Source organism: Petaurus breviceps, unplaced genomic scaffold (genome assembly GCF_028583685.1).
Source record: "Petaurus breviceps papuanus isolate PSGF00001 unplaced genomic scaffold, PetGlider_PUasm1.0 90977, whole genome shotgun sequence".
In the NCBI taxonomy this organism is placed as follows: domain Eukaryota; kingdom Metazoa; phylum Chordata; class Mammalia; order Diprotodontia; family Petauridae; genus Petaurus; species Petaurus breviceps.
Genome location: NW_027187391.1, coordinates 8,582,339 through 8,600,317, shown reverse-complemented (window position 1 = coordinate 8,600,317; position 17,979 = coordinate 8,582,339). Strand labels below are relative to the sequence as shown.

Sequence of the window (17,979 nt, the reverse complement as noted above, 5' to 3'; positions counted from 1 at the left end):
TTCTAACAATGCAACAATATATATATATATATATATATATATATATATTAGCATATACCTAAAACACGTTTTAGTTACAAGAGACAAATGAATTAAAAATGTTGCAATTCTAATCCAAAGAATCTCTAAGCAAGAGAGATGAAAAAAAATTTTCACAAGTAGCTGGAAATGATACTCATTTTCCAAATAACTCTGGCTTACTTTCTTTTCCTTTTCTTCCTTCCAATTACCCCTGGCTACTCTCTCTCGTTCTCCTGGCTTTGCTTCATCTCCAAATTCTCTCACCCCATTTTATGCTTCCAAGTGTCCTTGGATAACTTTTCTCTTTCCATGCAGGCTTCCCAAAAACCTCTTCTCCTTAGCTTACAATTTTCTGTCCTATCATTTCTCTCTGTTTTTCTGTTTATAGCTTAGATACACTGTGTCTTTTAAGTTATAAAAGTTTTTGATGTGTATACAAATAGCATACCACACCCTATCCTTACATATACATATGTAACATTAAAAAAATCATAAATATATCATTCATATACATATGTAAATTTACTTTTGTCACCTGTTTAATGATGACATTTTTCTAGCTTCCAGGTGTATGTGTTGTAGTCAATTCAAAATTAACATGTCACAAACCAAATCCATCTTTCCTCCAAGTGATCTCCAAAGTTCCTGAATTTTGTCACAGCACCATGATTTTCTCAGTTACCCATATTCAAAATTTTGGAGTAAATCTTTGACATCTCTGACCATGACCATATCCAGTTAGTTCCCAAGGACTGCTCAGTTTTTCTTCAAAATGTCTCATGCATCCATTCCTTTTCCTATTCCTACTGCCCCCATCCTAATCCAGGTTTTTAAATCCCTCAACTAGGAAATTACTAGAAGAGGCTCCTGGCTAGCCTTCTTGACTCCAGATTCTAGCCTTGTTCATCACGTAAGTTCCTGCCAGATTTTTGTTGTTGCTAAGATTTTTACAGTTGTGTCTAATTCTTTGTTGATCCTATTTGGGGTTTCCTTGGCAAAGATACTGGAGCGGTTTGCCATTTCCTTCTCCAGCTCATTTTTACAGATGAGGAAACAGAGGCAAACAGGGTTAAGTCAGTCAGAACTTACTTACACAACTAGTTACACAACTAGTAAGTGTCTGGGGCCACATTTGAACTCAGGTTTTTCTGACTTTGAGCCTGGAGCTGTATCTACTGTGCCACCCAGCTGTCCCAAGTCTGCCAGACTAATCTTCCTTAAATACTATTTTCATCTATCACATCAGTGACTGCCAATATCTGACCCCATTAAGCCTAAACTACTTTACCAGACTTTCAAGTCCCAACACAATCTGGTCTCTCTGTACCAATCCAACCTAGGTCTGTTCTATTCCCTGAAAATATTCCCTCCTCTCCTCTGAACCTAAGTTCTTCTTGTAGAATGAACTTCTTCATTCCTGTTTTTGTATCTCTACTAGAATTCTATGTGACTTCCTTTAGCTGAGCCCTCTGAGCTCCCTTCCCCTGACAGTCTAATTAAATAATTCCTGTCAGTCAAGGCTCAACTCAAATCCTACCAGCTCTTGGATGGCTGCCTTGACTAATTCAATTCCTTTTTTCAAACTTAATCACATACTGCATTCTACTGCTGATTATGATTTGATGTGTGTTACACCTTTTCTCTATACCTAGAGAATAAATTTTGTGAAAGCAGGGGCTATGCCTTCTATTTCCCCTGTAGCCCTTACCCAGTCTAACACATTTCTGTACACAGCATATACCTGCAGGCTCCTAGTAGCAAAGATTTAGAGCTGGAAGTGACCTTATTTTTTTTTTGCCTTTTTTTGGAGGGGGGAAGGTAGGGCAATTGGGGTTAAGTGACTTGCCCAAGGTCACATGGCTAGTTTTGTGTTAAGTGTCTGAGGCCATAGGTCCTCCTGACTCCAGGGTCGGTGCTCTATTCACTGTGCCACCTAGCCATCCTAGGAAATGCCCTTATTATCTAGATTTAGAAGAAGGAGCAGACATGGATTCTGTTTTCAAGAAACTTATTATCAAGTCACATAAAACACAACCATAACAAAATGATAGCAAACCATATATCCAAGATATTATTTGATGTTAAATGGTGGGGCTGAGATTCTAAGTGCTCTAGGAGGTCTAAGAAGAGAAATCAGTAAAGACTGGATTAGCCAAGGGAAAGACAGATCTTGATTTAAACTTTAATTTATGAGAAATATTTGACTAAGTAAAAGGGAGAAGGGAAAATAAGAGGCTTACAAAAATCCAGAAACAGATATGTATATACACACAAACATATATACCACCCGGCCTACCCTTTGCCTCCTTTGAAAGCCCTTGGTATGGGGCAGCTAGGTGGTGCAGTGAATAGAGCACTGGCCCTGGAGTCAGGAGGACCTGAGTTCAAATTCGGCCTCAGACACAACACAAAAACTAGACCTGTGACCTTGGGCAAGTCGCTTAACGCCAATTGCCCTCCAAAAAAGCAAAAATAAAATAAAAAGAAAGCCCTTGGCAATCATGTTTTGTATATCACAAAGATCTATTCTGAGTAATTTAATACAAGGCACATTTCTCCCCAGACTTTATCCATATATCAGTTGCTCATGATGAAAATGCAAAGGCCACCTCCTTGAGCCTTGGGTGGCTGCTCCTGTTACATGGGCTGAATGAAACTGTTTTGGTGTCACCAACATCACTCATGGAAGAACATTTAGGAGATCTCCTAAGGATCTGGATTAAGATTCTTTCTCCAGTCTTAGCAAGGCTGAGATAATTTCTGTTGCAATGGGGGACAGGGAATGGATTTGTGGCAAAAGGAAGAATTGTCAGCAGTGTTTATCCTGTGAATCCTGAGCTGATTCTTAAAATCTATGGCTAGTAGTGGGTATTCTTGTGTGGTGTTTTATTTTTTTTCCCCCAAGAAGTGGGATGGATGGCATTCCAAGATTTCAACTAAAAAAAACCACCCTAATAATAATAAAAAGGAATGACACACCAGTGACTAATGTGATAAGAAAAAAAAATGCAATATTTTCAAATAAAATGGGATAGTCTCCTGCCTCATCTTTGATAATCTCTTTAGGATAAGCAGCTAAAACTCTATGAGAGCAGAGAATTTTAATCATCTTCACAGCTCTGAGAGGCCTACCACAGTGCCTTATGCACAGGAAGTACTCATTCAGTAAAGGAAGGCAGGTCAGAAAAGAAAAAAGAACTCTGGACTACAGACCAGAACACTGAAATACTGGTTCTAGCTCTGGCAGCTAGGTGGCACAGTAGAGAGAGTGCCAGGCCTGGAGTCAGGAAGGCTTATCTTCCTGAGTTCAAATCTAGACTCAGACACTTACTTGCTGTGTGACCCTGGGTAAGTCACTTAACTGCTTCATCTGTCAAACAAACTGCAAAAGGAAATGGCAAACCATTGCAGTCTCTTTGCCAGGAAAACCCCAAATGGGGTCATGAAGACTTGAACACAACTGAAATGACTAAACAACTACAACAGCCAACAACAACAAAGAATTGACCAAGTCATGTTTCATTCTTCTGGGGCTAAATGTTCTCATGTGTGAAATGAAGGAATTAGACCAGAAACGCTAGCTCTCTGGGCAAGTGTCTCTGGGTTTCAGTCTCCTTATCTGATATAAAATAAAGATATTGGATGAAATGGCTTCTCAGGATGGCCCTAGATCTATGAATTCAGAACTCTTCCCCAACTAAACAGGAAGATATAATATATTTGTGGGTTTTTTTTTAGTATGAGTATGGGCCAGTGGTCACAGTTTAATGGTATTTACTATCTCTTCAACGTTCTGAGGTCTCTGCTCTACTGGGGTGGGGGTGGGGGTTGAAAAATAGCTGAAAGAACCCAAGGTATAGGCTAAGTTGGCTTTATGCAGCACAATCTTCTGAAGGTGAGACAAAAGTACTTTAGAAAAGGTCTCTTTGGACACATTTCAAATCTAGGACGTGAGTTCACATAGCATCAGAGAAAGAGCAAGGGAAAATGTTACAATTATGAGGTCATTTTGTAAAGTCCTCCTTTTAAAAAAAACCAAATACATCTTGTCTATAATTTAGTAAATGCATGTAACTCAAAATCCCTAAATACTGAATGTTGATGATGTGCCACAGTTGATTGTGCCAAAGTAAAGAGCTTCAAGCACATTTTTATCATCTATGAACAGAGTCTTTTTATGGTTGTACTTAAATGTTACAGGGGCCTGATCATTCTGTGAAGTGTACTTTTCAACAAATAGTCTGGTTCTAGTAAATGGAATCATTTACCTTGTCATCAGGAAGCACATGCCAGATAGATATCGTTTTTTCATCAGCTTCATTGTTGATAGACAAATAGGAAGGTTGATAGATTTTTGTTGGTTCTAATATTAAAACCTTGTAAATATAAGAAAAAGAAATTAATATTCCAGTGGCTTATAAGAATCAAACCAGATGAAAGTCACAAAATAAAACAAAAATATAATTACATCAAAACATCTGTACATTATTTTTTAAAATATTTATTTTCTTTTCAATCCAGGGAACAAAACTAGAATTGGGCAAGACTGTTATAAGACACCAAAAGATCTATATGTAACATATAGTAATAGCCTCTGCCTCCATGGGTTGTTGTGAGGATCAAATGAGATTAATGATTATATTAATTAATAATTGTAAGGCACTTAGCACACATACATCATAGGTACTACATAAATGTCAGCTGCTATTATTGCTGCTATTTATGCATATATAAAAATACACATAAACACATATATCCAAACGTGTGATTTGGTTGGGAACTGAGATTTCATCCATGGAAAGAATTCTCAATACAGAAATTCCCTCTGTAACTTAGTTTTAGATAACTTCCTGGAGAACTGACTTGTCTATCACACATATAACACATATGCATTAGAGACATGAACTGAACCCCGGTGATGCAAAAGAGACAAAACCGTAAATTTTCCTGGCTCTAAGGCCATCTTCCATCCATTTTTCCATACTGTCTCTTTCAATATGAAATCTTAGTAGACTAGAATTCAATGATATTTCAGAGGTCCACTGTTTCAGTACAAATCATTTTAAATATCTGATTATTACAACCTAATCTGATTATTACATCTTTATATTTTATCAAATGAGATAGTGTATGTAAAGTACTTTGCAAATCTTAAAGGGCCATGTAAATGCTGATTATGAATAATTATCCTTATAGAATTACATGATTACTATAAAGCTCAATGATAACTGGGCAAGTATTTCTGGGTTTCACTTGACCACCAGCTGCCCTCTCACCTTGGAACATCCTTCTGTCATACTGGTCCCCTTTTCCCACAGGTGAGGTTTTCCCAAAATATCCCTATTTGGAAGAGAGGCTCAGGCTAGCCATGTAACATTCTCCTCCCAGCTGTACTTTGGCCTTTTCTAGACTTTATCACCATTCACCTGAATGGGAACCTCGCCCCTACTTTCCCTTTAAGCTCCTTGAGGAAAGGGACTTCTTTCTTTTTTGTTTTAATTGCATTCCCAATGCTAAGCATAGCTCCTGGCATACAGTAAGTGCTTAATAAATGCTTGTTGTCTACTTGATAATGAATTTTCATTGAAGAAAGACTTTGGGGAAAAATCACTGACATCTATATGGTTTTTTTTTTAGCTATATCCAAAGGTCAAGTGTTTTAATGACATTCTCAGAGAAACACGGGACAAAATTTTAAAACATAAAGAGTCAACAATGTCTAGAAGTTCTATGAAAATGTGGATTTGGCAGAAAAAGGCAAAAGTGATAGAAAATAGACAAAATGAGAAATCATCTGTACATCACAGAACAAAGAAACAAAGTATTGTGTAAAGAATTTGTCATTTATTTATTTTAAGAGTACTGGATCTCATGAACCTTACTATACAAATACAGGTGTTTGGCTTTTCTATTCAACTAAATGGTATTAGAAACAAAAATAATTTGTTATTCTTAGTGGGAATAATGTATACATTTAACTGTGATGATGTAAAAAGACCACATTTACTTCTCAGGAACTTCTGCCTTCAGAAGCAAACTGGCATTTGAGGTATGATATATTTAGTCTACTTGGGAAGATGGCCATGCTACATTTCATTTTGGTTTCTGAATGGGAGCTGAGACGGTCTGTTTCCTTCTGGTTGGTACCTCACACTTAAAAGTATATGAAGCATTAAGATGCCGATCTTATTCCAAAACACCATTTAAGCATCCAAATGATTCATGGAGTTGATAAGATCCAGCTTTCACATAAAGACCTAGTGATCACAACTGACAGCGTAAAAAAAAAAAAAGACTGGTCTGCATAAGGCACAGGCAAAATTAGAACAGTCATTTCCTACTCTCCTGTTCAAAATTCAAAGAAGTGCTTTATTTCCTAGAGTTGATAGTGTATCTAATGGAGTTTTAAAAATAAAAAGTGGGGGGGGGGAAACCTTCCACATGACTTTGGGACATGACAAGGGGATCCAACCTTATGACTCATTGCTAAGAGTACAGATTAAGAGAGAAAGCCTATATTCACAAGGATATGGGCTATAAAAAACTTTTCCTAACCATAAACCACAAATACAGTGTATTTATTTATCTTAAGGACTATTACAATACAAGGGAAGGGAACAAGCATTTATTAAGCGCGTACTATTTCTAGCACTGTAATGAGTGCTTTACAAATATTATTTCATTTGATCTTTTATAACCTTGTGAGAAAGGTGCTATTATTATCCTCAGTTTTACAGTTGATAAAACTAAGGCAGACACATCTTAAGTGACTTGCCCAAAGTCACAGAATTAGTAAGTGTTTGAGGTTGGATTTGAAAACAGGTCTTCCTGTCTCCATGCTCAATACTCTACTATGCCATCTACCTGATTATAACAATACTATACCAGTAAGATTTGTTAATAAAACAGTTAAAATGGATAAATGAACAATGAGATGCTAGAAACAAAAGTTATTTCTCCTGAAGAAAAACAAAGTTTTATCAGTTGTTTATGGGTAAGCTGAGTTAATATGATAAAAATGGCAATTCTACCTAAATTAATTTACTTATTCAATGCCATACCAATCAAACTACCAAAAATTATTTTATAGAGCTAGAAAAAATAATAACAAAACTTATCTGGAAGAACAAAAGGTCCAGAATATCAAGGGAACTAATGAAAAGAAATGCTAGGGGAAGGTGGCCTCGCCATACCAGATCTTAAATTATATTATAAAGTAGCAATCATAAAACTACTTGGTACTGGGTAAGAAATAGAGTGGTGAATCGGTGGAATAGGTTAGGTACTCAAGACACAGTAGTCAATGACTATAGTAGTATAATGTTTGACAAACCCGAAGACTCCAGCTTCTGGGACAAGAACTCATTATTTGACAAAAACTGCTGGGGAAACTGGAAAATAATATGGCAGAAACTGGGCATAAACCAATATCTTACACCATATACCAAAATAAAGTTCAACTGGGTACACTAATTAGATATAAAGATTGATACTATAAGCAAACTGGGAGAGTGGTTTACCTGTCAGATTTATGGAGAATGGAAGAATTTATGACCAATCAAGAGATAAAGAACATTATGAAATACAAATGGATAATTTTGATTACATTAAATTATATTAAAAAGTTTTTGTACAAACAAAGCTAATGCAACTAAGATTAGGAGGGAAGCAGGAAATTGGAAAAGGTTTTTTGTAACCAGTATCTCTCATAAAGGCCTCATTTCTAAAATATATAGAGAACAGTCAAATTTATAAGAATACAAGTCATTCCACAATTGATAAATGGTCAAAGGATATGAACAGGCAGTTTTCAGAGGAAGAAATTAAAGATATCTATAGTTATATGAAAAAAATGCTCTAAATCACTATTGATTAGAGAAACACAAATCAAAGTAACTCTTAGGTACCACATCACACTTGTCAGATTGGCTAACATGACAAAAGAGGAAAATTATAAATGCTGGAGAAGATTTGGGAAAATTGGAACATTAATGCATTGTTGGTGTAGTTGTGAACTGACCTAAACATTTTGGAGAGCAATTTGGAACTATGCCCAAAGGGCTATAAAACTGAGCATACCCTTTGTTTCTGCAATACCACTTCTAGGGCTGTATCCCAAAGGGATCATACAAATGGGTAAAGGACCCACATGTACAAAAGTTTTTATAGCAGCTCTTTTTGCAGTGGCTAAGAATTGGAAATTGAGGGGATGCCCATCAATTGGGGAATGGCTTAACAAGTTGTGGTACACGAATGTAATGGAACACTACTGTACTATAAGAAATGATAAGCAGGCAGACTTCAGAAAAACTCAGAAAGACTTATATGAACTGATGCTGAGTTAGGGGAACAGAGCCAGAAGAACATGGTACAGCGTTACAGTCACATTGTGCAATGACTAACTTTGATAGATGTGGGTCTTCTCAGCAATGCAAGGTTCTAAAACAACTCCAAAAAGTTGTGAGAGAAAATGCTGTCCACATCCAGAGAAAGAATTATGGAGTCTGAATGCAAATCGAAGCATACTATTTGCTCTCTCTCTCTCTTTTTTTCTTCTTTCTTGAGGTTCATTCCATTAGTTATTCTTCTTCTTTACAATATGACTAATGTGAAAATATGTTTAATATGAATGTATATGTGGAGCCTATACCAGACTACATGCCATCTTGGGGAGAGCGGAGGATAGGGAGGGGAAGAAAATTTAAAACTATAAAGCTTGTGGAACTGAATGCTGTAAACTAAAAATAAATACTTAAAAAAATAACAAAATTTTGGGGCTCAAAGACTTATTTCTTTCTCACCTTCTCTGAACAAAACTCAGATAAAACAAACCACAAATAAATTTCTTATCAGATTCAGGTAAAATGTATATATAATACCAATGTTATATCCTGAAACAGAAAAGTTGAATGGCACTTTTTCATAACTAAAATCACTCATTACTCTAAAGTGACATAATATTTGAATCATTCAGTATCATCTTTGGATGACTTCCACCATCATACATACTACTGAACAATGATGGAGAAAATTGCATAACTGTTCTAATTGGGTCCATTACAAATTTATGTTATACAACTTCAACTAGGCTCTTGATGCTGGGAGACAATTCTTCTAAACAAATTCCATCAACAGCTCACTTTCCACTCTCCACTCTCTGAACTTATTCATCTCTTCTCAAACTTCTCACAGCTCCCCTTCCTCCCACCTAGCTGAGAACTTTATCTCATGTTTTAAAAGAAAAACACTGAGGTCATTCATTATCTTCTATCACCTTCTTACCACTAACTCCTCCTTCACAGCTGTCTCACGTGGTGAGGTGGCCTTCTTCTTTACCAAGTCTAACCTCTTTATCTGTTCAAGGGAATCCCATTCCATCTGCCATCTCTGTGTTATCACTTATCTTCAGTCTCTCCCTGCCTACTATCTCCTTCTGTACTGTCTACAAAAGTACCCATGTCTCTCCCATCCTCAAAAAAACCCACTTAGTTCTGTCCTCTATGTCTTCTGCCCTTTGTGGCTAGACTGCTTGAGAGAAGGCTATCTATATTATCTGCTTCTACTTTCTCTCCCCTCATTTTCTTCTTAATCACTTATTACCCAGCTTCCAACTTCATGATTCCACTGCAACTTCTCTCTCCAAAGTTACCATTAATTTGGCCTCCTTCACGTCTCAACCAAAGTTCAAACTTCTATAGGAAAGATTTGCCAACAATCCTTTTTATTCTAGTGCCTCCCTTCTCTAAATTATTTCCTATTTTTCTAAATGTGTTTGCACATATTTGTTTGGGTGTTGTTTCTCCCATTGGAACGTGACATCCTTGAGGGCAGGGGATATCTTTTGCATCTTTTTGTAACACAGTGTCTGGCACACAGTAGATACTTAATAAATATTTAGTGCCTGCCTAACTGAATTTTTACTATCTAAAGCTTTTTTTTTTTTTCCTTTGTACACTATTTGAAATGACAAGGACTATACTACATAAGCCACCCAACAGTTGAGAAAAAACAAAATAAAGGAGGACATGTATATGCCCGTAAAACAAAATAGAACCACCTTGAGTACGTTACACAGATTCTGCCTGTTAACTGATTTCTGGTCTTACATTATAGGTCAATCTAAGTTTACTTGATATTCCTGAAACAGGGGAAAAAGGTAATAGTTGACACTTTCACTGGAGCAAAGGCCCACTAGATCACCTATTTAGAAGAATCCACATAGGTTGCTAGAGTAAACAGGTTTTTCTTAGCAAAGGTAAATGTCACTAAGTCAGTTGATGTACTACTTTTTGGGCTAGGTGGCACGGTGAGTAAAGCGTTGGCCCCGGAGTCAGGAGGACCCGAGTTCAGTTCCGGCCTCAGACATAACACCCACACAATAAAAAGAACAAACCAAAAACAAAAACTAGCCATATAACCTTGGGCAAGTTACTTAACCCCAATTGCCCTCCAAAAAAAAAAAAAAAAGAAAGAAGAAAGAAAAGGAGAACTGAGAAACGAGAAAGCAAAACACCCAAACCTAGATATATCAGGTTAAATCAACTCTTTCCTAATTAAGCTTACTGCTAAGGGCACTTTTGCTTTATTCTTCCAAACTCAAGGCGTCTTAGTCTCAGAGAGTCTCAGAAAAGTGACTGAGAACACAACAGAAAGATAACTGGAAAATAAGTCAAACTATTTAGTGCTTTTCAGCATTGGTCATCTTGGTCTGCTCTATTCTGAAGACAAATCGATCATTACTACCATTCCTTATTTTCACTCCTCAAAAATGTTGGCTAAAAAATGCTTCTACATTAACTATAGGATAGGACGTCTTTAGAGTAGTTAACACACAGCCACAAATCTTTGGAATCATGTCCCTTCACAAGTCAGAAGGTCTTCTGGCAAACAGTTGTTCTCTTCCCCAGGGAGTGTGAGCTGCCACATGTGGTAGGAGTTAGTCTCTTCACGGTCATTGTGACACTACACACTTAATGCAAATAATTTCCCCACAACTTGGTAATGTGGGTGGGTGTAGAAAAGGGAGCCATTGAATTAAGTCCTAGGGAAAAAAGTCAGGTCATGGAATATAATAGGTTCTTGACATCTTAGCTGTCTATTCACTCAAGACCTAAAAAGAAATTTGAAGCACATTAATAAAATGTTTCAGCAGGAGAGGAGGAAAAGATTAAATGGGATGATGATTATTTTAATTAAAGAAATAAGGATAGGGGTGGGTAGGTGGTGCATTGAATAAAGCACCGGCCTTGGAGTCAGGAGGACCTGAGTTCAAATCCAGCCTCAGACACTTACTTAGCGCGCGCGCACACACACACACACACAAAACTAGCTGTGTGACCTTGGGCAAGTCACTTAACCCTAACTGCCTTCCAAAAGGCAAAAAAAAATTTGAAATAAGGATAAGGAAGAATTCAATTTGCAGGCACTTAGATAAAGAGAAAAAGGTTAGAAAGGATTCAAGCTTTTCAGAAGTGGGCTTTGCCCCATGTCTGTAGCTAGTCCTTGTTTATCCTTCCTTCTCGAAGGACCAGGACATCAGGAAGGTGATGCCATGACTTCCAAATGAATTATATTTAAGTGAGGGAGGGCTTTGCAAAGTCATCAGCCTCGCTTTCTCCTCTGGAGTCATATGGGTCCAGTGGCAAGATACAGATCAGGAGACTGAAGATGGTCCCCAGCTGGTCCTAACATAGACTGGATGGGGGAAGCTTGTCTGAAAACAACTTAATTAATCAGTATTTGTTAAGTACCTACTTAGTGACTGGCACTAAGGAATGGAGATATAAATAATGAAACAATTCCTTCAGCATATAAGGAGTTTATATTCTAATAAGGATAGAAGTACATATATAAGTAGAAAAAGAATAACCATAAAGAGAATAAATTTAAATAACTACAAGGTAGTTAGGGAGGGAATTAGCAGCTGACGGATCGAGAAAGAATTCTCATCCAAGGTGAGCTGTGTTTTGAAGGACCAGGTAGATTCTATGACATAAAGATGAAGAAGCTTATACCAGACATGGGGGATAACCAGTGGAAAGGCATGGTGGTAGGAGATGGAGTGTTCTGTGTTAGAGTTAGAGAATAGGTCAATTTGGCTGGGTTATAGAGTACAGGAGGGCAAGTAACATATACTGAAAACTGGAAAGATGGATTAGACTCAGGTTGTAAAGGGATTTAAAAAACTAAATAGAGTATTTTATATTTTATCCTAGAGGTGAGGAAACTAACTACTGGATCTTACTGACATGGTCAGATCCGCTGCTAAGGAAAATCATTTGAAGGACACACTCAAATGGGATGAGATGTCAAGAAATAATCCAATTAGGAGGCTTTTAAATAATCCAGGCTAGAAGTCAAGAGGATTTGGACTAAAGTAGGGACTGTGTGAGTAGACAATAAGGTTCAAATGTGAACGTTTTATGGAGGTATAAATGGCAAAATATGGCAGCTGACTAGATTTGTGTGGTCAGGGAGAATAAACAGTCAGTTATGACAGCAAGGTTACAAACTTGTGAGACAGGAAAAATGGTGGTACCTTCAACAGAAATAGAGAAATTTGTAAGAAGGGTGGCTTTGTAGGAAAGAATAATGAATCTTGTTCTGGACAAGATGAATTTGAGATTTCTTTAGGACATCCATTTTGAAATGTCCAATAAGTAGATAGTGATGTGAGACTGGAACTTAGGGAAAGACTTCTTAAAGAAGGTGATATTTCAGTTGAGACTTGGAGAAAGTCACAAGAAGCTTGGGTGAGGAGGGAGATCATTCCAGGTACAGGGAGCAGCTGGTGAAAATGCACAGAGTAGGGAGATTTTCATGTGTGAAGAACAGCAAGGTGTGGGTACCATTGGATTGTAGAGTACACAGTATGAAAAGCTTGAGAAAAATGGCAAAGTAGGAAGGTGCCAGGCTATGGTAGGCTTTAAAAGCCAAACAGAGGATTCTGCATTTGACTCTGAAGATAATAGGGAGCCATTGTAGTTTCCTGGGCAGAGGGTGGGTTTGGGGAATAGTGTGTAATGTGTTAGTCTTACCTTTTAGGAAGACCATTTTGTAGCTTAGTGGAGGATGGACTGAATTTGCTTTGCTTGATTATGCATATTTCTTAGAAAAGCTGTATTTTGCTTTTTAATAGAGGAGAAAGGTAGAAAGAAGAAGTTCTGGGGATAATTTCCTCACCCAGGGGAAAAAAAAGAACTGAAAGAAAGGCAGAAAGAATCAAAGATAAAGAAGACAGCTTTTAAAGCTATATACTCAATTCTTTAAATACTCAAAAAGAAAAGCAAGCTTTCTACAATGTAGGTTTGCAATTTCATGTAAAATATCTCTCCAGCTCTATAAAATATGAAAATGCTAATTTTTTTGCTTTTTGTTAAATTCAGAATAAAAGTAAAATAAAAATGCTAACTGGTACTGAGCTAAGTATCCTCCACTGGAGCCTTCTTCTTAAGATGGCATCAGACCATTACTCTTTGAGTCTAGCCATTCCCAGTCCAGTCTGACTCCACCTAATTATACTAGTATCCAATCCATATCTTTCCATAAAAATAGCACTAGAAATTTTGTCAAAAGCCTTACTCTCATCTAAGTAAGCTATTATCTATAGCACTCCTCTGGTTTGTTATTCTAGTAACCGTGTCATGATAGAAAAATAAGATTAGGCTGACATGACATATTCCTGATAAAGCCATAACAGCTACTTATTACCATCACTTCCTTTCTTGAGATGTTTACCATGTATCCCTTTAAGGATGTGCCCTCCAATTTCCCCAATAATCAATGCCAAGCACACTGACCTGGAGTTAGCAGAGTCTATTCTCTTCCCTTTTTTGGTACTTTCTCTTTTCCAGTCCTGTGGCACCTCTCCTAGTCTCTTTGATCTTTCAAAGATGAAAGACAGCAGTTAAATAATAATATCTACTAGTTTTGCTTTGGTCTTTAATTACTTTTTGAAGTAATTATGGGAAAACCAGGTAGTCTTCTAGTATCTTCCTACGTATTTTGTGCAGAAGTTCCCTATGGGATATTTTGTTTCTTCCCTTTCTAATTCAAAGATTATTTTTTTTTTCAAAATCAAATAAGAGTTGAGCAGTTCTGCATTCTCTGTCACCTTCCATTGTCACAAGCAGTTGTACTATCCCTTTATTGAACTTCCCGTTTCCCTCAATACAGAAAGGCAGGTTTTCTTATTCCCATTTCCTTTCCAATTTAACATCCTTTTGATGAGACTTTCAAGACTCTAGGCAAGTACAATTTTACCAGCCTTTGTCAGGTACAATCCATCCCTCAAAAGAAACCTGCCATTCTTATATTGTAAGCAACGGTGCACATATATAAATCCCACTCTCAGACACCATCTTCTTAACTAAATATTCATGTTCCAAATCTGCCCTTAATCAGGAGGAATGATGATATTTGCTTCCAGATGTTTTTTATCCCTTGTTGCAATTAAAACCTTTCCCCCCCACTTTTTAAAGAAACACTTCAGTCTCTCTTAGGATCTACAGTGTAGAGAGACATTCTTTTGGGTCCCTTTACCTTCTTTTACAGGAGAGAGGTCTGACTGATTACTTGGTCATAGCTGAAAGATAAATGAGGCATACTCTATAGCAGGTCATTGTAAATTCTCCCTCTTCATACTTTCTGGAAGTAAAATCCCATTTGTCATTTTTGATAGTAGTTATTGTTCCCAACTCCCCTGGAGACCTAATCTTATAATTGTAATTCTCATCTCTTTGGCCCTTTTATAGGCATCCCCAACATCCTTTCTATCACCTTCCAATTTCCTTCCTCTCCTTTGATTTCTTTCTCCCCATGCCTTTTTTCCCCCCACTTTGACTACTCCCGAATTTTCCCTCCCCAAACATCAATCTATGGCTTTCTTCATAATCTCAGAGTCCTACAAATCTGCTTTCTCACTATCTTATTTCCTTCTTGGCTCCTCCTGGCTCTGAAAAGTGAGTCTTTTGCCTTATCTAGATAGAAACATGCTACCAGACCACTTACTGGATTCTTCCTGACATGGCTCTATTCTCTGACCATCTCTACCCCAGCCAGCAACAAGGATTCCACTTCCAGCTCCCCCTCCCTTCCATGCACTCTTGCCATCCCAACCTCCTTTCCACCATTCCTATTTATGTATTGTCTTTCCTTGTTCGTTAGAATGTAAAACCCTTCGAGGGCAGAAAATGGCTTGCTTGCTTTTTTTTTTTTTTTAAAGCAATTGGGGTTAAGTAACTTGCTCAAGGTTACACGGCCAGGTGTTTCTGGGTCTAAGTGTCTGAGCCCGGATTCGATCCCCAGGTCATCCCGACACTGGAGCCAGTGATCTTACTCACTGTGCTACCTGGCCGCCCCTTGCTTGCTTTTTTTAATGCAATCCCATGTTTAGAACAGTGCCAAGCAGATAGTAAGAGCTTGGTAATTGTTCCCCCTGCCCTCTCTGTCAACCAAACAGTGCTCTATTACTGCCAACTGTTATCCTTATCTCCCCTAATGCTTTGCTCTTCCTTTCTAAAATTTGGCTAAAATTTGAAAGTATTAGTCTGGTAAAAAAAAATTTTTTTGGAGAATGTTTACACCAGTATTTTCTTCTTCAATGATATAGTTTCAATGTATCATAACCTCTCCAGAGTATGGGTAGCTCTCTGAGCTGGGTAACAATTTACTCTCACTCTCTACCTTTCTCTCCAGTTCCAACTATGTCTGTACTTTGCTAAGGGATCTTTTTTCCCCCTTTCTCCATAGGTATATTTTGTAATATGTACTTTGCCAGAAAGATATCAAATTGTATATATTTTTAAAGATATTCTATAATTCTATAAAGACTAATTCTTACTGACCTCAAGAGTTAATCAGAATTAATAAGATTTTGTTGGTGTGTGTAACTTTGTTTTTACAACTTCTGAGAAACCCCTCTTTCTCAGTCAATTCAGCAAGTCAGGAGCTCTGCCTGGGAACTTGATTCCATGAATGGCTTTATCCATTCCCACTTGCAGCCAGGATGGTGCATTTCAGACTAACATTCAGCACCAGCCTAATGCAAGTTTGTTCTCAATCTGGAAATTGGACTCTCCTTAGTTTGCATCTTCTCCAGGGTAAGAGAGGCAATTAAATTTCTTTTTAGCTTCAAGGTTTTTCCCTTTAAGATCCTGCTGAGTTACAGGCTGAATTTGGAGATAACAATAAACAGAGACCATGCTAATGCCAATAATTCATTTAACCAAGCAGAGCCAACAGAAATTTGCAAGCCACCATATGCCATGGGGCCCTCACTATATAGAATATAAACAGGGCTGGTCCCTTTGAAAGTCACAAGTATTTTAAGGAATCATCTTGGAGATATGGCCAACAGAACTCGTACCTATCTTGAACAGTCAGAAATCAGGTTTGAATTTTTTTTTTTCCTTAAGCAATTGGGGTTAAGTAACTTGCTCACTGGGGCCAGTGCTCTTACTTGCTGAGCCACCTGGCCGCCCCTAAGCAATTGGGGCTAAGTAACTTGCTCAAGGTTACAAGGCCAGGTGTTGCTGGGTGGGTGCTAAGTGTCTGAGCCCAGGATTCGATCCCCAGGTCATCCTGACACTGGAGCCGGTGCTCTTACTCGCTGTGCTACCTGGCTGCCCCCCGGTTTGAATTATTCTGCAATGGCAATGATGCACAGCTTTCTAAAGGATTCCCAGAATTGTCCAGCTGGAAGCCTGAGCTGATTTAGTGGGCTGATCATATACTCTTCAGAGTGGCGGTAGGGAGAATATCAGCACTCCCTAGCAGAAATGGGGAGAAAGGTCAGATTGTTATCGTCCCAAACTTCATAGAGACTCTTCAACATGCAAACTAATAAGTTCTTAGAACATTTTATAAAAACCCCTATAAGCCTATTAGTATTATTTATAAAGTTTTATTAAAATCCAGGCGTGGGCAAACTGGGCTAAGCAAAAAATTAATATTTATATTGGCCAGAATTGTGACTTATAGCAAATTATAAACCCCCAATGTTGGTTGCTTCTGCATATTTCTTTCCCTACTCCCCACCAGAAGAAGCCACGCAAAAGAAAAAAAAATGAGAACTGTGTTTTCATCTTAATTTCAAGAAGCATAAAATACAGGCTAAAATAAATTTATCAGTTGGAAGAAATGCATATATATTACAAGATACAAAAATCAGAAAATCAGTAGTAATTTAGCTATACTAAAAGAGCTCTTCTTCTTCTTCTTTTTTTTTTTAGGGGAAATAAACAAAATTAGAAATGAAATTTAAGTTGCATGAAGCATACCTACCGGAAACCTAACTACTGTCACATCTGTCTTTGTGGCTTCAACCAGGAAATCCATCCAGAAATCCACAAGCTCTTGCTTGGCTCCATGTGGTTCTGTAGTTGGTTTCATAAAATGTTTATATATCAAAATGGTCTCTACAATAGACTTGAGGTACCTACAAGTTGAAAAATGTAATCCAATTAAATCAGCATTTATTAGAAACCCACTATGTTCCAGGATCTGTGCTAGAGGGTTGGGACATAAAAACAAAAATTAAACAGTCCTTGTCCTTAAGGCCTACTGGTGAGAAATAACATGTGTTCACATAATTAATTACCAAATAAATTTATTTATTTTTTATACAATCCCACTTTTGGTGAATTTAATGATCCCTATAGACAGGGGGAAGAAGAGGGAACTGTTCATGGATCTGAGTGACTTGTAGTTGGGAAAATTAGGTCTTAAATCATTAAAGGTTGATTAGAAAAGGAAAGGATTTCATTCACTAAATCACTAAAGGTTGATTATAAAAGGAAGGGATTTACACTGTATCTACTATGGGGAAGGCACTGCAGTAAGCTTCATTTTTTAAACAAATATAATCTCCTTTGATATTCACAACAACCCTGGGAGGTAGATGCTATCATCATCATCTTTTTATAATTGAAGAAACTGAGGCAAACAGGGTTAAGTGAC

At 37.4% G+C, this 17,979-nt stretch overlaps 1 protein-coding gene across 1 annotated transcript in view; it reads right to left on the bottom strand.

Moving 5' to 3' along the window:
* Positions 1-17,979, bottom strand: part of MAP3K5 (mitogen-activated protein kinase kinase kinase 5) — a 292,350-nt gene that overhangs the window by 106,848 nt on the left and 167,523 nt on the right. Inside the window, exons 10-11 of the mRNA XM_069077285.1 lie at positions 17,305-17,458; positions 4,290-4,397 (exon numbers count right to left, since the gene is read on the bottom strand). Of these exons, the coding sequence (XP_068933386.1) occupies positions 4,290-4,397; positions 17,305-17,458 (262 nt within the window). The remainder of the gene's footprint in view (positions 1-4,289; positions 4,398-17,304; positions 17,459-17,979) is intronic.